This window comes from Diceros bicornis, chromosome 6, assembly GCF_020826845.1.
Source record: "Diceros bicornis minor isolate mBicDic1 chromosome 6, mDicBic1.mat.cur, whole genome shotgun sequence".
NCBI classification, from domain to species: Eukaryota; Metazoa; Chordata; class Mammalia; order Perissodactyla; family Rhinocerotidae; genus Diceros; species Diceros bicornis.
In genome coordinates this window covers 68854817-68875037 of record NC_080745.1, presented here as the reverse complement: position 1 = coordinate 68875037, position 20221 = coordinate 68854817, and the positions used below count along the sequence as shown (strand labels likewise).

The following is a 20221-nucleotide window of genomic DNA, read 5'->3' as shown; positions in this document are numbered from 1 at the left end:
GGGGGCCAGAGACCGCATCCTATGTTCTCATTCTGTGCTGGTCCTTTATTTTCTGGGAGAGGTGGAGAAGTGGAAGTAAAGGAGCTAAGTGAGGCATAGCCCGGGACATTCCAGGTGAAAAGCATTAATTTAGTAGGCTCTTATCTCAGATCTTTTTATAAATACAGCAGTTCATTGGGAGCTCAAATAATGTTCCTGCTTGGCTTCCAATGCAAAGAAAATATTTATTCTATGTACATACAGAATACATACATCATAATAGCCTATATATAAATAAGTTTTCAGCCCACATCTTTTTTAAAAGAAATCTGCCTTCTCCCTGTGCTGTCGTGACTAATGAATATAATGATGTGGGCTTTCTTGATTGACTTGGCTGGTAGATCTGCAAGTGCAAATTCAGCATTCTGGTTTTCACCACCTCCAATTGACTAGAGTCCCACCAAACCAAGAAGACAGCAGGTTTATGCCTCAGTTTTTCTGCCTTTGAAAAGTCCTGACTGAGGAAGGGGGGCTGATATTGGATCCATGATCTTCTGCCCCAAATACTATATGGGAGGGAATAAGAGAAGCTGTTAACTAGGTAGGAATGAGCTTCTGCACATTGTTAATGACAACCAAGCAGCCTCTGAAATCATAACGGGGGCGAGGGGAGTTTTATGTGTTTGAATCAAGAGAAAGAGAGTTAAAGGGAAAACCAAGGGTCTGTCAAATCAGTACCTCCCAACCCCCGTTGTGTCTGTATCCCATGCTCACAGTTCCCACCTTGTGCACTAAGGCACCCCAGGTGCTGCAGGGAACGGGGAACCCCTGGGATATTTTAAAATTTCGAGGGATACAGCAACATCCGTCAGACCCTGTGCGAACTACTGCTATTAAGTTGTGTGGACCTAACTACTCAATAAATGGAACGGTCAGTAAATTTTGGCCTGGGGTGGGGAGGTCGGACGTAAAAAAATTACTGTGTCACTTAGAATGTGCGAACTGAGAAAGTTTGGGAATCTCTGTCATATACAAAGGCATTTATCATGGAAGTGGTTTGGGGGGCTCCTAGGGGGCTTCTTTAAGCTGAGGGGCCTCCTCTATGCACCTGCGCTCACCTGTCCTCAATTCCTTTCACAGTGTTTGGCATGCAGAACAATCTGGCCCCCAGCTCATCAGCTCTGTCCCACAGCACGGCCACCACCTCCACAGGTCCGCAGCCACAGCTTGGAGCTTAGGGGCAGGGGAGTAACGCTTCTTTGCAGCTACAACTCACGAGATCTCTCTTCAGCAACTGAATTAGAGGGACCAAAATGTCCCTAAAAAATCAGTTGACCTTTCCCACCAAAGAAACAGTCCCCTACTCCTCAACCTAGAGATGCCAACCTCGATCATTCGCTGGCTCAGACATGAGTGAAACAGCAGGGGAGCCTGTGGTATGGGGTGTCACCTGTATATCCCCATGTCTCACCAGTGGCCCCAACAGCCCACTGTCACTGGAAATCAATCGTCTGGCTAATTTCATGGTACACTCTCTGTGCAAACTTGGCAGAGGGGTACAGAAGAGGCATGAGGCTCAGCCTTTGCCCTCACTTGCTTGCTGTTTAGTTGGAATAGAAAGTCTAATACACATGAAATAGTTGGAGGATCCTGTAAGACATGAATCACGTTGTGCAGGGCACGTGTCAGGGCTGTAGGAGTTCAGAAGGGAAGGAGATGTGGGAGGATCTAGGAGGACTTCATGGAGGAGGTGGCCTTTGGAACAGTCCTAGAAGGATGAGGATTATACTCAAGAAAGTACCATCTAAACTCTCATTGCTGCCCCTATGGCTGGAAAGAGTTGATTTCATTACCCATTATTACTCGTTCCTTATCATTATTCATTATTATTGTCTTCCTCTCACCTGGCGAGGCTGGCTGTCTGCCAGGGCTGGTCAGGCTGCTTCTAAGCTACGTGGGCCACCCTCCCACACTGACCTCACTCGCTCAGCGGCTCCTCTCTTGCAGTGTATGGTGTGAAGAAAAACATGGCCCAGAGCCCTGCCGCTGTGAGCACTGGCGTGTCCACCTCTGCTGGTGAGTGCTGTGGGACAGGCTGGGAGAACCGCTCTGCGGTGACACGTGGCGTATGGGAGGAGAGGATATAACCCACCGGTGGTCTGAGGTCCACAAACACGACTCACCCCAAGGGCCTCTCGGTTGTTGCCACGAGTGAGCACAGATGAGCATGGCCCCGAGCTTACCTTGACCTTGCTGCCCACGGTAGGCAGGAAGCTCCACCCTCCACACCTGCCTGGGGTCAAGCACTTACAACCCAGCCCCCACTCTTGTCTAGAAGCCCCTGGCCTGCTCCTGTTACATGTTACCCATCGCAAGGGCCAGGGAGCCCGTCAGACGCTGCCACAGCCTCCCTACTCTCTGTAGCATCTTTATCAACTTGGGCTCACAGCACATTGAGGGCTATTTCCTCCTTTGCTCTGATCCTCGTGTGTTTCCCTCCATTCAACGATTCATTCATTCAAAAAATATTGACTGAGCACCTGCTTTGTGTGAGACAGACACTGTTCTGAGGGCCCAGAGTGCAGACGTAAATAAGCAGGCTAGATGCCTGACCGCACCAGGCTGACATTTCCAGCAGAAGAGGCAGATAACAAACAAGCAGACAAGTGCACAAGATAATTACAGAAAATGACATGTATTTGAAGGAAAGAAATAGTGAAGTGGTCGAGACAGGTGTGGCTGTGTGTTAGATGGGGTGGTCAGGGAAAGCCCCCCAAGATGCTAACACTTCAGACCTGAAGGGTAGAAATGAACCCACCAAGTTAATTAAAGAAGGGCCTGCTGGGGGCCGCCCCGTGGCGCAGTGGTTAAGTGCGCATGCTCTGCTTCGGCGGCCTGGGGTTCGCAGGTTCAGATCCCGGGCGCGCACCGACACACCGCTTGTCACGCCGTGCTGTGGTGGCGTCCCATATAAAGTAGACAAAGATGAACACAGATGTTAGCCCAGGGCCAGTCTTCTTCAGCAAAAAGAGGAGGAATGACATGGGATGTTAGCTCAGGGCTGGTCTTCCTCATAAAACAATTAAAAAAAAAAATAGAGCCCGCTGACAAGGGGACTTTTGTCCATTCACTAAAGACCCTATAACTTCCGAGTGGGGAGGCAGCCCCACAGGCCAGCTGCCCAGTGCTTCTGACATTGGCCCAACCTGCTGATGGCCAGGCCCAGCCAGGCAGAGGAGGGCGTCTCGGGTCCCCAAGATGCTTCTTCGTAACCACTGCCAGCAAGAGCAGGAGACCCTTGGACTAATCTCTCTTTTTCCTCCGCCCTCCTTCTCTTCCTTCTCCTTCCTCTTCTGGCTGTTTCTTCCCTCTCCCTCCTCCTGGCACCTTTTCCTTCCTCCTCGCCCACTTCTTTCCAGCCGGCACCACAAGTGTCCAGAATGATGAGCTCTTGCACAAGGACTGTAAATTCCTGATCCTGGAGAAAGACAATGCGCCTGCTTCCAAGAAGGAGATGGAGCTGCTGATCATGACCAAGGACAGCGGGAAGGTCTTCACTGCCTCTCCCGCCAGCATCTCTGCAAGTATGTGGGCCCACATGGCTCAGGTCCAGAAGAAAGGCAGACAGTATAGGAGACCGAGTGTCCTAGCAGGGTGGTTTGACACGTTTTAATAATGAAACCACAGTCGTCCCATTCAAATGAAAAATGCCTGCTGAATAGGGTGTCCCAGGGTCTGCCCTGAATGCAGACAAGGCAGGAAAATTCCAGCAAAGAGCTCCCAGAGGGGTTTTTGGGGAATAGAAGTCTCCTAACCATAGGCACAGATGGGGAGACTAACCCCAGGAAAGCTGGACCCTCTTCCTACCAGGCTAATTTACCCTATCCTACCTCCGCAAGCAGGAGGGGGTATGGGGCAGGGTTGGGGGAGTGGGGAAAGAATATTGCAGATTATCATGGGTTGTGTGCACAGCTTCTTTTTCAGAGGACACTCTAAAAAAGGAAAAGCAAGCTGCCTACACTGCTGACACCTACCTAATCTCAGAAGCTAATGGTAAGAGCAAATCTGATCACCGTCCACTCTGACCTGAGCCAATCCTTATGTCATTTATTTGTCTTCTGAGACCTAGCTACTTAAAGTGTGGTTCCTGGACCAGCAGCATCAGTAACACCTGGGAGCGTGTCAGACATGCAGACTCCCGGGCCTAGCCCGGACCTGCTGAGTCAGAGGCTGCACTCTAACAAGCCCCCCGGTTGATTCATGTGTGCAATGATGGAAGCACACGCCTCCCGTGGCCTTTCTGAAGCCCGCAGAGGCATTTTTTTCTCACTCATCCTCCCATAATTTTCAGAACTAATAGAAAATGCTTTGCAAAGCACCTGCTAGCTTTATTTTTTTTCTTCCCAAATATCTGGATTCTCTCTTGGATAACTGCATTTCTCCACATGCTCTGGGTCCTGTAGAATCTCTCCAAATCACTGATTTCAGGGAGGTCCGTAAAGGAAGGGAAAAGTTAAGTCATAGAACATTTTGAGATAAATGCAAATGAAATTAGTTCCAATGTCACAAGGCCTGACTCTAAATCTTCTAAGTTAGCAGTTCCCTACATTTTAGGGCTGGAGGTGGGGCTGTGGAGCCAAAAGACCCTTTTCAGAATCTGATGAAAGCTGTAAACAATTTTCCCAGAAAATTCCACACATGCCACAAACACTCAATGGTCAAATAGCATTAGGGACCCCTGAACAGCCCTCCTCCAAGCCCATCCTTGCCGTTCGGTTCCCCTCACCCCAGGTTAGGAACCTGTGTTCAAAGTCCCTTAACCAAGAAATCAAGAGTCATTTCTCACAAGCACATTTACTGTTTGAATGCAAACGTCACCCCTACCGTGGAACTCTGAAAATGTCTTGGGCTTTAAAAGTTCAAGGTCGAAAGAGGGTTATGAACACTGTGCCTTTTCACACCATTAATTGTCTGCCAAGCCATGTGTTCATCAATGTAACGATTACAAACATCAGATCAGCGAGGACTGAGTTAACGGATGTTCCTGTGCGTTGCTGTTCCGCGAGGTGGCTGGGGGACGCGTTTACCTCAAGCCCTGCCCCAAGTCAATGCACGCACGGGCTGTCTTGTAGGCTCCTGCAGTTTAAAGGCTCAGGTCAACACCTGTGTTCTTGGGGTTTGTCTTTCAGGAGACGTGAAGACCGTGTCCACAAAGGCCAAGGCCGCCTCCACAGGTGGGTGACACCGGCGGGTCCTGCAGGGACGGGACGGATAGGGCTGGTTATGGTGAATGAACAGGGAACAGCACCCTAGCCTGGAGCCAGTGCACACAGGAGTCCCCCACCTCTAAAGAGCTCCCCTGAAGGCTCAAAGGGAGCAGGGTGGAGGGGAGGGAAATGGAGGGGGCAGGCTGCGGAAGGAGCTTAGCTCAGGGGATGGTGCCCACAGGCCCCGCCGTCCCCGCTGGGCAGGCACTGTCTGCCCTTAGGTCCAGGGTCTCCCAACACAGCAGGAGTCACACAACAGGGTTACTCTGGTGTCTTATAGAACCACCCCCCACAGCTTCAAGGTGACACTAAGACCACACACATCTCCAGCCCCTTATATTTTCCTAACTTGCTCCCACAGTTTTTTGAGAGAAGCAGATCAGAGGTTATCACCCCATTTTAGACACTAAAAAGAAAAGCTTCCTGGCCACCCCTTAAGTGCTGAATGTAATTCTAGGCACTTGGGGATTACAAAGAAAGAGCCATGTGACCTGAGACATGCAGATGGGAATGCTTTAGATTTGGGCCAAATAAAATGCAGGAAGTTGTGGCAGATCAATGTTTAATAGAGAGTTTAAACCTAGTGCTGTGTGCTACATCCTCTGATAATGACTTCACGTGCCTTGTCTCATTTCATTCAACAATCATCCTGTGAAGTAGGTAATCTTTGAACCTCTTAATAAAAAAGGAAACAGAGAGGTTAAGTGGCCTTCTCAGGGTCACACAGCTCAGGCCCAGGATTGTCAGACTTCTGCTCTTCACCAGCCACGACCCTGTGTTCATTCCAGGAGCCAGCCCCATTCTTCACAGAGCTGCACAGGAACCTGAAGGCCCCCACTCACATTCACTCAGGCCCACAGGAAGTCACCAAAAGCCAGAGGATTTGGAGGGAAGAGGGCAAGAGCCGCCTGCATTCACCTTACCCTTCCCTTCTCTTCCGCAGATTTCCATGGCTACGACCACCACGGCGGCGGCGGCGGTGGTGGTGGTGGTCGTGGTGGCGGCGGTGGCGGTGGCGGGGGCCCGTGGGGGGCGGCACCAGCCTGGTGCCCCTGTGGTTCCAGCTGCAGCTGGTGGAAATGGTTGCTGGGCCTGCTGCTCACCTGGCTGCTGCTCCTGGGGCTGCTCTTCGGCCTCATTGCTCTGGGTACGTGGGGACGTGGCAGGGCAGCAGGCCCCACCGCCCATTCAGAAGGGCAGGAATGTGTCCCAAGTATCAGAGGCCCGGGGGCCTGAGATCATCAGTGCAGACCCCTGTCACTGTAGATGAGGAAACTGAGGCTCCGGGAGACACTGGGCCAAGGTCGCCCAGCTGCTTAGTGGCAGAGCTGGGATTCTAATGCAGCTCCTAATTGCCGGCCCAGGGCCCTCTGTCCCTGTAGCGGTCTGTGCTAAGCATTTGACTGCCCTTAATAATCGGGCCATACCTCTACATAGCCTTTTTTCAATTTTAATTTCATGTGTACATCATTATATTTCAACCTCTGTATAAACCACATTGTGTTCCCCACCAAAAGTCTAGTTTCTGTCTGTCACCATACAAATGTCCCCCGTCCCCTCTGGTAACCACCAATCTGTTCTCTGTATCTATGCGTTTGTTTTGTTTTGTTTTAATCTTCCACACATGAGCGAAATTATACGGTATTTGTCTTTCTCCATCTGACTTATTTCACTTAGCATAATACCAAGGTCCATCCATGTTGTCACTAATGGCAAGACTGCATCTTTTTTATGACTGAGTAAATAATGCTGCAGTGAACACTGGGGTGCAGATACCTTTTCGAGTTAGTGTTTTCGTGTTCTTTGGATACATATCCTTGGCTGTCCACGCTCTGTTGGCTCCTACACCAGCTCTCGGGGAGAGTGAGGACCACCTCTGTCACCATCTCAGATGAGAAGACTGACTCCCAGGGCAGGTTTCTTTAAGGCTCTGTTATGATTTTGAGTAGCTTATCCCTCTGGCGGCCACGACAGACTGACTCTGCATAAATATTCCAGTAGAATGTCCCCAGCAGCATGAAGAAGCCACCACAGACCCCAGAGCCCCCATTTCAGGCTCCCTTGAGGAGTGAGTGTGTGCCTGGAAGGCACCCGCTCCTGCCCTTCAGGCTGACGCTGCCTTGTGTGTCCGTTTCAGCCGAGGAGGTGAGGAAGCTGAAAGCGCGCGTGGACGAGCTAGAGAAAAGCAACAGCCAGATGCGGATTGTGGTCCAGCCGAACAGTGAGGCTCAGCTAGAGAAGGTTGTTGCACCTGAGATGAGAACAGGCATGGGAAAAGTTGTGCTTGACAGCCAGAGTCAGGAGGAGCTCTGGAAATTTGTGTGGAACAAGCTGATGACAGAACAAGAAAACGGTGAGTGTCTGGCAAGGCAAAGGGCCAGTCGGCTCCAGTCACTGACTCCTTTGCCTCTCCTCATTCAGGGGACTCTCAAACTCTCTCCTTGTTCAGTCCTCTGACGGCCCTGGGAGGGAGGGAGGATCAGTGTGTGAGCCCATTTTACTGCTGGGAAAACTGAGACCTGGAGAGAATTGCCCAAGATCACCCAGCTAGCACACTTTAGAATCTGACTGCTAGTCCTAGCCTCAGTTTCTTCCCACTGTACCGCGCGTGTGTGTGGGTGTGTGACACAGAAGATATGCAGCTAACGCAGGGTTTTCTTTCCCTTGTAGGAAATCTCCGAGGAAGCCCTGGCCCTAAAGGTATCGCGGTGGATCGAGCCCTTTCCCTGCTCTCATTTCCTGCGCTTGGAGCGGGTTTTCTGGGTGGATTGGAAAACTTTTCTTGTTTCCAAATTGAAAGATGAGCAGTGGGAAGATCTGACGGCATCTGTTGGGAGGGTTGAGAATTGGCTTTGTAGTCGGAACATCCTGGAATGGGAAGGGACCTAACGTGTCATGTAAGAGAGGCCCAGCAACGTGCCCAAGTGACACAGAGACGTAAGGGGCCCAACGCCACATGCCAACCTTGAAATGCAGTTTAGGGAGTGTCAGCTGGTCTTAAAATACCAGGAGAGAAGGGCCCTTGGGTTCTCAGCTCATCTTACAGTTTTCGTATCTTTCTGATTTTAGGTGACATGGGAAGTCAAGGCCCCAAAGGTAAATAGAACGTAGAAATTTTTACCTTAAATATTTGTGAGGGTTGATGGTTTAACACAATCAGCAAGTGTCAGAAAACCCGCCTCACGCTCTCCCTGCCATCCCCCTTCTGTGGAAGGACCCGTGAGCTGCGGGGCAGTCTGCAGACCCTCGGGCGTTTAGCGGGTAGGGGGCTTCATGACAGCACAGGGCTCTACATCTCTGGGGCCTCACTGTTCCTGGCCCCTTCTCGGGGTTCCAGGGACTCCCAGAACAAGGACCCTGAGGTGACCCATCTCAATGGCCCACCCGGCTCCAAAGGGCAGTCTGAGGGCCTGCTGCTACACATCCCCCACGGAGATTTCTAGAAATACAGATTCCCGGGTCCTACCAGGAATCAGATGCTCCTGAATCAGACGCTCGGGTGCTGGACCTCCCTCCACCAGGTTAACTCTGCTGAACCAGGTCAGGGACCACCACTCCAGGGGAGCAGCCTGCTCTCGGGGGTCTTAGCCAAGGGACCAGCAGTCAGGACCCCTGTGGGGGAAATCCAGTAGGAGCAACACCACCTGCCTTGAAGGGGTGGGCAGTCTAGCAGGGAGGCAGGACATATTCCAAGGAAAAGGTGCCCCACAATCTTAGTTGGGGGACAATCACGTGCTAACTTGCGTGGCACACACTTATGTGTGGTAGGAAGTTGATACGTTCCCTCAGAAAAGTGGTTTGACAATCAGTGGGACAGGCCCATGGATGGGAGGAAGAGGTTTCCAGTCCCAATGACCACAGCAGAGCCCGTTGATCTCGCCGAGTGGAGTCTGCAAACTTCAGTGTGTATGGAATTGCCAGAAGATTCTGGGCCTCACTCCCAGAGCCTCCGATTCAGGAGGTGTGGGTGGGCTAGGAGTCTGCAGTCTTGACCACCCCAGGTGGTTCTGAAGCCAGGGGTACACCGTCCATTCTGAGAATCACTGTCAAAGTGACAGGGTCACCTTCTATCCCCAGCTCCACCTCCCTTCCAAAGAGCTCCCAGTGCAGGAATTGGCGCTCTTCCATTTGGTGGCCCTCCACTTCTCTTCAGGAGTCCCTGTCCCCATGCACACACCCTGGGTCACCGCCTCAGCCCCTCTTCCCCAAGGCTCCGGCCTACAGGCCATACACCCCTCCTGACCATGCTGGGGATGAGGACCGATGGTCCCGGAGCCCCGGAGCCCGGAGTTGCCACACCATACAGGACCCCCAGTTAAATCTGAATTGCAAATAAACAAGTATGTTCCATGGGTACATACTTATAGTGAGAAATTAATTCAATGTTTACCTGCAATTCAAACTTAACTGAGCATCCTGCGGCTTTATTTGCTAAATTTGGCACTCCTACCTGAACTCCACCAGGGGCTCCTTTAGGTAATTGGCCCAAGTTCTCTGGCTGACGTCTCTCTTTTCTCTGTTCCCGCAGGAGATCGAGGGCTCCCTGGGACTCCAGGTGTGTAACCTCTGATGACGGGGCTGGGATTGCGGGCTCTCGGTCCCGGCTCCCAGTTCTGGGAGAAAAACAGGGCTGAGAAATTCTTGTGTATCCACAGGTATCCCTGGGCCCTTGGGCCACCCAGGTCTACAAGGCCCAAAGGGACAAAAAGGCAGCGTGGGTAAGAACCGCTTTTTCTATTCACTCATTCCCTGATTCATTCACTCATTCGGTAAACGTTTATTAAGTGCCTGCTGTGTGCCAGGCCCTGTTTTAGGTGCTGGGGAGACTTCAGTGAACAAAACAGAGAAATCCCTGCTTACATTTGGGCGGAGGAGAAAGACAATAGACGTGATAGATAAGTGAGGTTCATGCAGGGCAGGAGGTGGTTCGTGAAATAGGCAAGATAGAGCCTGGCAGGGCAGTGGGAGTGCCGAGGGGGTGATTTTAAATAGGGCCATCCAGGAAGGCCTCCCTGAGAAGGTGCCATTTGAGCAAAGACTTGAAGGTGGTGAGGGATCCCGGCATAAGGAGATCTGGAGGGCACATTCCAGGCAGAGGGAGCAGCCACAGGCCCGGGGCAAGGATGTGTCTGCCGGTCAAGGAGCAGCCAGGAGGAGGAGGAGGGGAAGAGTGAGGGGGAGGTGGAGGCCTCAGCTAGAGCCCACAGGGATGCAGAGAGTCCAGCAGGAGGGGCAGTGGGCGAGGCCGGCCATGTGGGCCTCGGAGGCCCTTGTGAGGACTTCCCCTTTCACTCCCAGTAAGCTGAGAAGCCATGTGCAGGTTTGAGGCAGAGGTGGGACATGATGCTCTTGCATTTTCAAAGCGTGGCTCTAGCTTCTGGGTTGAGCCTGGGCTACAGGGGGCAGGGGAGAAGCAGAGAGACCAGCGCGGAGGCTCCCGCGGCACGGGGTCCTAACTCTGAGGTGGCCATTCCTGTCTTTAGGAGAGCCCGGCATGGAGGGACCCATGGGCCAGAGAGGGCGAGAAGGCCCCATGGGACCTCGCGGTGAACCAGGGCCTCCTGGATTTGGAGAGAAAGGGGACAGAGGTAAGGGGCGATTCCTTCACCAGGAGGGGTAGCTACATCGTGCTTCCTTCTTACATCTTTCTCCCTCCCCCCTTCTTTCACTAGCATGTGCTGAGCACCTGCCTTGAGCCAGGAGCCCGTGTCTGTGCTGGGCCCTGTGGAGACAGTGGGCTAATGAGGGGGCCTGGGCAGGGCTGCAGGTTCAGGCCTGGGGCTAAGAACCCTGCAGTGCTCGGAATCCACGGAGAATGCGGTCACAGAGATAAAAGGTCTTCCCTAGTGTGGGGGGAGGAATCAGGGCAGAGGGGGGAGCTCCGGGCAGGGCAGGGCCTGACGGAAGGCAGTGTGGGGTACAGGCCCTCGAGCCTCTCGTGGCTGGAACCAGGCAGGGAAGGAGGCACAGAAAGCCCCAGACACAGGCCTAGTCCTGGAGGAAGCTGGGAAGATTTTGCAATTAGATGCTTAACCATGAGTCTGCTTTCATCAGGAGAAACCAAGCACAGACACCAGAAATTCTCTCAACGCCAAAAGATCCTGAGCAAGAACCTTTATTTTTAACTTCACTTTCTCTTAAAAATATTGCTCAGCCAGGCAACAAATATTTATTGAGTGCCTACTGGGTGTCAGACTTCATGGAATATAAGGGCTCTGGGGTAGAAATTGAAGGTGTTTGCTGACTCGTGGCCTCACAGAGGCACCAAATGGATCAGGGACCACCAGCAGGGTGGGAAGTGTCCCTTCCATGCACACACACGTATGATACCATGATACCACTGGGCTGGGCGGGCAACCAAACTAGAGGGCCACTCTCAGATGCTCATTTCTCCCCAGGAGCTGCTGGTGACCCTGGTATTCAGGGCCCACCTGGTGTCCCAGGTTCTGTGGGTCTCAAAGGTAAGTCAAGTGCCCAAGTTTGCCACGTCCAGGATGGATCACAGAGGTCCAGGCGCTGGCACCCCAGACAGTCCTAACCCACTGCCCCAGGCCTGTGCAGGTGTGATGGGCCCAGGGACGGTTCCCCCACAAAGGAGTCCCTAGGGGTCAGGATTGGGGCTATATTTTTGGCTCTATGGTGGATTGGGGGCCATATTTCCATCTGTCTTCAATGGCATCTAAGTAGGTAGATGGATCAGGAAATCAGAAGTCAGACAATTTCCTCACCTGGCTGGGACCCAGATGCACACATTTGAGAGCAACATGTCTGGACAACCCAGGCGAATGGGGCCTTCTCACAGTTTGATGCCCATCTGGTCGCTTCTCCTCCCTACCCCTGCCCCAGCCCAAAGGTTTTACTCTGACTGGGAAGGAGCAAGGGGTCTCCTGATCCCACCCAGCTGCAGCTTCCTCCCTAAGGAGGACTTTGCACTGGGGTCACTCCTGGACCCACTGACTCCAGGTCCTGGCAAGAACCCACACTGTGTGGGCGAGACACACACACAGCCCTCACCTGGAAGTGAGCTCCCACGCCTTCCACCTGCCCTTCACCGAGGGGTCAGACGTCCTTGCCCTGTGCCTGACCCTTCTGATAATTGTTGTCTTGTCCTCAGGTTCCAGTGGTTCTCCTGGCCCACCGGGTCCCCCAGGTCAGTTCTTATAAATAGATGCTATTTCTCGGGCAAGAAAGGGATGTTAAAAGGAAAAACAAACATTTTTAAAGCAAAAGAAGCAATTATAAAGAGAGCCACCTGTAGACACAAAACTCACGTCCACGCATGTGCCCCTGTCGCGGAGGTCGGGTACCTGGGGGTCCTGTGAGATCCACTCTCACCTGGCTCAGGGCATGAGGCCCTCCAGCAGCTTCAGCAGCAGCCAGTTCCCTTCCTGCCTTGATCTGAGCAAGTGCCTGCCTCTACCCCATCCCCTGTGGGTCAAAGAGCTCATCCTGCCATCTTGGGAATCTCGAGCTACAGCCCACCCTGTAATGCAGACCAATGTCTCTGCCAGGGCCCGTGAAGTGTCCTCATGCCCAGGGCCTGGTAATTGCAGGGGCAAGGAACCAGACCAGGATGATGGAGCAGGGAAGCAGGGAGGAATCCGTGGAGAGCAGCCCTTGACTTTTACTACAGGGTGTGTGTGCCTGTGTGTCTGTGCATGTGTGTGGGTGTGTGTCAGTGTGTGTGTGTCTATCCCTTCCAAAGCTGGGGACACCTGCATGGTTTTCTCTGCTTGCAGGCGCTGTAGGTCTCCAAGGGCTCCGAGGTGAAGTGGGACTCCCTGGTGTCAAAGGTAAGCTGGGGGGAGTGGGTGGGGGTAATGGGATGTCACCCTGTAGATGCCTCTCACTCAAGAAGGAGGCCTGGGGGACAGGGAGGGCCTGATGGGCATTACCAACAACCTGTGCAGGCCAACAGGTGAGCGAGGGGAAGGGGAGGTCGGACAACGGGGGAACCTGTCTTCAGACACGACACTGCCGCTTCTTGGTCATCCCTTCCAGGGTTCTTTACAGCAAGGTGTCCATTTCCTTTTCAGGTGACAAAGGGCCTACGGGACCACCAGGACCCAAAGGTATGTTGCTCCCGCTGCCACTCAGACATCACCACAGTCTGCTGACTCCTGGGAACCCAGATGTGACCCCTGCCCGTGGGTCCAAGAACGCAAATGATACTGGCTCCTGGACCCCAGGGCTGGGAGGGATCTGAGAGCTCACTGTAGTCCAACCTCTCAGATAAGGAAACTGAGGCACAAAGAGGGAAAACAAAGTAGCAACGTCACAGTGCTGCAGTTGGTGGTCCTCGGCATGGCGAGGTTGCAGCATTGAGGCGTCTGCCCTCTAGTCTGGCCCCCCTTGTGCCCACAGCACCCATGTGTGCGACAGCAGGGGCGGGGGTCAGTTTGTGGGTGGGCCCTGACCCTGGGAGAGATCAAATGTGTTCTCGCCAACATTTGTAGCTAACGGATAAAATGAGAACTATTCCTCAGCCAGGGCCCCTCTGACTGGGTGAGATTGTGTTCCTTGCTCCTCACTGACGCTTCCTCCTCCCCCATCCCATATTTGTTTTAGGCGACCAGGGTGAGAAAGGACCCCGAGGTCTCACAGGTCAGTCCCACACAGGAATCTACTTCAATCCATTGAAGACTTTTTGTAAATTCACTGGGCCCTGGAGTTGGGAAAAAATACAGAAGTATGAGACAGAGTCTCTGTCTAAAAACCTTGAGGGAGCTTGCAATCTAGAAAAAATATAGACAAGACAAAATAAAGGACTGAATGGAGTATAAGCCAGCATCAAAATGTATGGTCCAGACAGTAACGTTTGGGGCAGAAAAGGGAGTTATGATTGCCTCTGATTCTTTTGAGGACTCCAGTTGGGAAAATTAAGCTCTTCCCATAGTAGCAGAAAGTTTGCACTACTTATACCCTCTCAACCACTTACCTCCTGCCAACTTGCCTAATTAAAAAGGAAATTAATAGTAACAGTGCTTTGGCTACAAGGGGCAGCTCTCTGATGCCGAGGAAATAAGACTCCTACACTGGCCCCTTCAGACCAGGCGTGGCTTCTGGGCCAGTCTCTGCCTGCTGCCCTGGGGGTGGGGAGGGCCAGGGGGCCCTGAGCACAGAATCAAAGCAGACTTGCATCTGGTTAGGGAGGAGGCAGGCTTAGGGGTGGGTAGGGAGGGTGGAGCATCCCACCACTGTCAAGCACACATAGCTTGAAAGCCTCCAACCAGCTAGCCCGTTTCCTTTGCAGGCGAGCCAGGCTTGAGAGGTTTGCCAGGTTCCGTGGGCGAGCCCGGGGCTAAAGGAGCAATGGGTGAGTATCCTCAAGGGATGAATGCAGTGGTCTCTCCCATTCCAGTCATTATCATGGCCCTAGAGTGGAGATCCTTCTACAGCTGCCTCTCCTGTTCTCTAGGCTGCCCACCCCCTGGTAGAGGCTCCATTTACAGGCCATTTCTGGGTCTGGGCAGCCCTCTTGGGGCTCAGAGCTGCAGCTGCCTCTGTGGGTTTCTCACTGCTCTAGAGGGGCTTTGCAGGGCACAGCCCATCCACCCTGGTTCCTGCCACTAAGCCACCCAAGCCCCTGGGGAGGACAGACAGGTGCTGAGGTCCTTTGGAACCTCTGTATTCTAGGTACCCAGATCCAGCATTCAGCCCTTTTGCTGACCCTTACCGAGGGGCCTATCAGCCAGGACCTGGAAGCTGGCCAAGGACCCTCAGAGGGCCAGGCGTTTAGCACAAAGTCCTAGAAGGGTTTAAGCCCAAGCAGTGGGGATGTACTCACTACCTCATTCATTTAACAACTGTCAGGAAGCACTGTCTGCGTGCAGGATGCTGTGCTGGGCAGGCAGATGCTTTACCTCCCTCGAGGGGAGATAATGCTGTGTGAGGCGCGGAGCGCCATGAAACTACGATAGAGAGTCTGCGAGGATGCAGTAGAGAGAGAGATTTCCCCCAACTGGAAGGATGAAGGCGGTGGCATTTCAGCTGGTCCTAAAAAGTAAAGAAGACTTATAATTTCCATCAATTTGGAAAATTCCACATAGAGACAACAACATGAATGAGGAAAGACCAAGAAGTGGGAAAAGCAAGACCTGGTCCTAGAAGGATACCAGTGGACAGAGGTTAGGCTAATGCCCAGAGCAGAGCAGACGGGAACGTGGAGGACCTCGACTCCCAGGAGCTTGAGTAAATGAGGCCGACGTTTATAGAGCATCTGGTGTGGGCCTAGTCTCACGACGGGTGCTGGAGATGTAATGGGGGTAGACAAGTACGGGTTTAGGAGAAGAGGGCAGGAGGAAAGCTGGGGGTGACAGTGATCAGGCCTCTTCCATGGTTGCTGGTTACGGGAAGGGCTGCGCGGGCTCCTACCCAGGAGCAACTTGCTGCGAGGCTGTCGGGCAGTGGCAGGAGGGAGTCCCAGAGTAGCTCCCGGAGGCCCTGATACACTGTGGTTCTGCTTTCCTAGGACCCGCTGGCCCCGACGGACACCAAGGCCCAAGAGGTTGGTCACTGATCTGCTCTCCTCACTCTCCCTGCCTCCCCACCTACCACACCCAGCCCTGCCCACATCCCAGCACGCAGCCCCCATTCCCCTAGTCATAACGCTAGAGGGGCACACTTCATGTGGAAATTTGCAAGGTCCAGGTCTTGTGCCCCTTCGCCTTTCCACCTGCCAGCAAGTTACTCAGTAAGACCCCAAGAAACCATCAGCTGTGCTGGCCAGTTCAGCTTTCCCAAAAGGAAAACATTTCCATGTTGGCCATGCTCTCTCTAGGTGAACAAGGCCTTACAGGGATGCCTGGAACACGGGGCCCACCAGGACCTTCTGGAGACCCAGGAAAGCCAGGTAACAGAGCGGAAATAGGGAGCCATGGCCTTGCTCTGTGTGTGTGTGTGTGTGTGTGTGTGTGTGTGCGCGCGCGCGCGCGCGCACACCTTATCCCACTTTCCTCCAGCAGTTCAGCAGGGAACTGCCACGACTGCTGGCTTGTGCTGTGTGCAGTGGCTGTGGGTCCTGACACCTCCAAGTCACCAAGTCTGGCAACTGGGAAGAGAGAGATTAGCAGCTGAAAGCAAGGGGCTCTAGACAGGGGCAAGGAGTCTCTTAAAAACTGCAGAGTTGAACGCCACCCCACTACCTTGCTCCTCTGAGCCCCTCTGCTCCACTTCACCTCCCTCGGGCCACATCTGGACCCTCACCAAAACCCACCAGTCTGAGGAAAGAAGCCATTGTTAGGGTCTCCACCAAAGGCCCAAGAGAAGCAAGACGCTCAGGGCTGCAGGAGGAACAAATCAAAACAAGTCAAGAAAGCCAGGAGGCAAGGGGATGCTGTGAGAACCAGGGGAGCCTCCTGGCTCCTTTGGCAGGTCACGGATGGGAGACGCCAAGGGAGGGAGCCTCGGGGCAGCATTAGGGCTCTGTGAGAGTATGGGCTTTCTGTGTTCATGGCTCTCAGACGCCAAAGGGCCTGTGACCCCAAACAGGCTAAGAACCATTGCCCAATGGAGCGAAGGGTCACTTCACTGCAGAGTCCAAAGAACTGCTCTTTGTCCAGTGCTGGGGGGACCCCGGAGTCCACCTGCCCCAGACGGGGTTTGTCCTCCCTCACCCACCAATCCCTTCCACGGCTCCTGCAGCTGAGGGTGTGGCTCCTCAACCCTTCAACTCTCCCCTCCTGTGTTTTATTTTCCGTAGGTCTCACAGGACCCCAAGGACCTCAGGGTGAGTCATCGGGTCTCTCTCACCTCCAAATGCCACCTGCCAAGCCCCCCACTGCCAGCATTCAGCAGATGCTTCTCCAGTCACCTTAGAGTCTCCTCTCCTCCCCTCACTCTCCCAGCAAAAGTGGGTTCAAGTCCTTTTACTGTGAGTCTTGAGAAGCACCTTAGGAAGGAAAAGTATGCACAGAACAATCTAGAAAGCCATTCTGGGAGAAATGAGGTTAGATCACGTGCCCATTCTGTGTGCCTGAGCCCCGGCTCCCTCTGGTACGGGAACCCCCGAGAGGAGGCTCCGAGCACAGGAGTTCCATTAGCCCCACAGAGGCCCACACCCCCATCCGCATGGTAGGGAGTGGGAGCGCACCTCCTGCAGAGGGCCCAGGTTCTCTGGGACAGCCTCCGTGTCAAAGTCTGTCCTATAGTTGGACCAGTATGCGCTCATCTGGATTTGAGAAATTGTCACCACACCCAGCCCCAAATCCTAGAGGAAGTTAGGCAAAGATGTAAAATGAAATCAAGCAGCAGGTCCCCCCAAAAGTTGGGCACACAGGGACATCCTTCAAAGGCTCCCTGGTGGAGCTCAGGAGACAAAAGCAAGGAGGGCTGTTGCATCAGATACAGGAAGCCCAGCGCCTACTCCCCTACACTGCAGGCTACAGGGGGCTCATAACCCAGAGGGACTGGGATCCCACAAAGCTGAGTCCGTAGGCCTCCGCCTCCCTCAAGCCCAGCTGTTGCCCCATTTCCCAGAGAGGGAGAAGGGCTCAGAGCAAGAAGGGCTCAGAGCAAGAAGGGCTCAGCTCCCCCAGGGGCTGCCTGGGCTAAAGCAGAAGGCAAAGCCAGGTGGGTCTCCAGGCTTCGACCAGCAATTGCAGCTGTGCCGAGCGCCCGAGTCCTAGTTACTGCTAGAGGGTGTCTGGAATTGCTGACTTAATCATCCTGACGTAATCATCCTGACTCACTTGTTTTTAATCACATCAGGTCTTCCTGGTAATCCCGGCCGACCTGGGGCTAAAGGTAAGTGATTTTCCAAATCAGATGTTCTTTCTTTTCACTAGCCATTTTGTAGGAGGGGAGGGATTGGCAGGAGGGAGGCCCCTCTCAGGCCAGAGCCTGGATCAACAGTGGCATCTAGTGGCTTCAGTGGAAGACTGTGAGGCCTGGGAGCCAGGGATTTGTTCTGATCAGCTAAGCCCTGAATCCCCAGCCCCCACTCCTCCCCACACTCCTGGGCCTCACTTTGGTACCCTGATGTCTCCAGGCCATTGTCAGAAGAGAATCTGAAAGGGTGCTGCCCCCCCCAACGCCTTTCCATCCCCTGCCTTGCCTCTAAAATGCCCCCACTAGTGCTCTACCCCCCTCACTTAGGCTTGGTCCCCTCATAACGTGACTCTTTCCTGGGACAGGAACCACCTTTCGGCCTTTTCATTCCACAGGCCTCGGTGTGACTGGGTACACCACATCCTTTCTGAGAAACTGAGGAGGCTCTAATGGAGGCAGGGAGGAGCATCTCAGATGCTACTCAGAGGACAATGTCAGAATTATCCTCAGGGGTCAGAGTTCTAAGAGGAGAAGTCATCCTTAAGGGTCAGAGTTCTAGAGCGGAAGTCATCCTGAGGGGTCAGAGTTCCGGAGGGGAAGTCACCCTCAGGAGTCAGAGTTCCAGAGGGGAAGTCACCCTCAGGAGTCAGAGTTCTAGAGGGGAAGTCATCCTCAGGGGTCAGAGTTCTGGAGGGGATGTCATCCTCAGGGTTCAGAGTTCTGGAGGGGAAGTCATCCTCAGGGGTCAGAGTTCTAAGAGGGGAAGTTCTAACAAGGGAAGTCATCCTCAGGGGTCTGACAGGGGCCCACTTGGTGACTCCTAAGTGGTATGACGCTCCTGTCCTGTTTTGCTCCTCTGCCATTGTCCAGTTATGCACCATCAGACCCCGACTCTGAGCAGTCCAGGGATAAACAGTGCTCAGGGACACTCTTTCTCTTTCTGTCTCTGTGACCCCATGTTCCTGAATCCTGATGTTCTGTGGAGCTGCATCCTGTCATGAGCAGTCACTGTCATCTCTGGGGGACCCTAGGATGAAATAACTACTTTCCAGAAACTATTTCCATTGATTGATTGGGCCAAGGAGTTCTTTCAGGACAAATAACTGTAATTCCAAAATAATAACAACTGAGCTCATACATCCCAGGCAGACAAATCTCTGGGTCCATAGATCTGCTCATGGTGATGGCACCTGTAGTAAGAGACTTGTGGGTTTGGGGATTCCCGAGGATACCAGACATGCAGCCCGTCTCGAGAGCCCATGACTTCCTCCCCAAGGGGGACTTCAGACCCTCCCTGGACAAAGTACACAAGAAGTGGACATTTTACCTAATATTGGAGTGTGTTCCAACAAAACAAATTCAAGTGCTTTCTCCTCTTGGCCTTGACCCCCAGAGCAAGCAGAGCCCATCCCTCTACTTCCCCTAACGGGGCAATCAATACTGTCCCTCGTTGTATGGATGATTGAATTGCCTACAGACCTTGGGAAATGACAAAAGAGGCCCCCAGAGAACCCCCAGTGGAGGGCTTTTCCATCCTCTGCTGTACTCACTTGGTTCCCCAGAGTCCGTGGATTTCCAGTCCCAAGAGACGCTTCATGGAGATGGCATCGAGTGGTCCATAAGTCTGAGAAAAGTGTGAATCCAACATCCCCTTCTTGGAAGTCCTCCACACACATTAGCATTTGCAACCCTCTAAGACAAAGGCAGAAAAGAGATCTATTAACCTTTACATAACGCATTATTTCCCAGACTTACCAACCACAGAACCCTCTTTTACTCTGCACAGTAGTAGAGGTACTGTCCCAGGGAACTAGCATCCTGAGAAGCACTTTGGGAACCAGGCTTTACCTCGCAGTCTTTTGACCTGTCGGTACTTTTCTCACTGAAGGCGATTCCCAGTAAGAGCCTGAGATGCCCACTGTGGGAGAAGATAGAGTGTGGAAGTAGGGATGACGCTCGAGTCAGCCTCATTCCAGCCTCACTGAAAGGCACACTCTACTACATCCACAGATGAAGCCCCTTTTCGGAGCCCCAGCTTCTTCCAAAAGCTAATGTGGGCCAAGAAGATTGATGCTCTGGCCTCCAGGGTCTCCGGCAGAGAGATTGGAGCTTAATGCATCCTGCACGCTCCCCTTCAGTTCATTAAAATGTCTTTAGCCTGAGGGTTAGAGGCTCAGGTGTGGGTCTCAAATGCAACCAGAAGCCTT

The 20221-nt window shown here is 53.1% G+C and overlaps 1 protein-coding gene across 2 annotated transcripts in view; it reads left to right on the top strand.

Annotated features, from left to right (window-relative positions):
- COL17A1 (collagen type XVII alpha 1 chain) overlaps window positions 1-20221 on the top strand; it is a 52613-nt gene that overhangs the window by 19723 nt on the left and 12669 nt on the right. For both annotated transcript variants that reach the window (XM_058543929.1, XM_058543928.1), the window contains exons 12-33: window positions 1120-1191; window positions 1987-2055; window positions 3399-3563; window positions 3952-4032; window positions 5169-5213; window positions 6190-6393; window positions 7384-7599; window positions 7917-7946; window positions 8316-8342; window positions 9775-9801; window positions 9902-9964; window positions 10730-10834; window positions 11645-11707; window positions 12361-12396; window positions 12986-13039; window positions 13283-13318; window positions 13815-13850; window positions 14500-14562; window positions 15718-15753; window positions 16027-16098; window positions 16948-16974; window positions 17955-17990. In XM_058543929.1, the coding sequence (XP_058399912.1) occupies window positions 1120-1191; window positions 1987-2055; window positions 3399-3563; window positions 3952-4032; window positions 5169-5213; window positions 6190-6393; window positions 7384-7599; window positions 7917-7946; window positions 8316-8342; window positions 9775-9801; window positions 9902-9964; window positions 10730-10834; window positions 11645-11707; window positions 12361-12396; window positions 12986-13039; window positions 13283-13318; window positions 13815-13850; window positions 14500-14562; window positions 15718-15753; window positions 16027-16098; window positions 16948-16974; window positions 17955-17990 (1563 nt within the window). The remainder of the gene's footprint in view (window positions 1-1119; window positions 1192-1986; window positions 2056-3398; window positions 3564-3951; window positions 4033-5168; window positions 5214-6189; window positions 6394-7383; window positions 7600-7916; window positions 7947-8315; window positions 8343-9774; window positions 9802-9901; window positions 9965-10729; window positions 10835-11644; window positions 11708-12360; window positions 12397-12985; window positions 13040-13282; window positions 13319-13814; window positions 13851-14499; window positions 14563-15717; window positions 15754-16026; window positions 16099-16947; window positions 16975-17954; window positions 17991-20221) is intronic.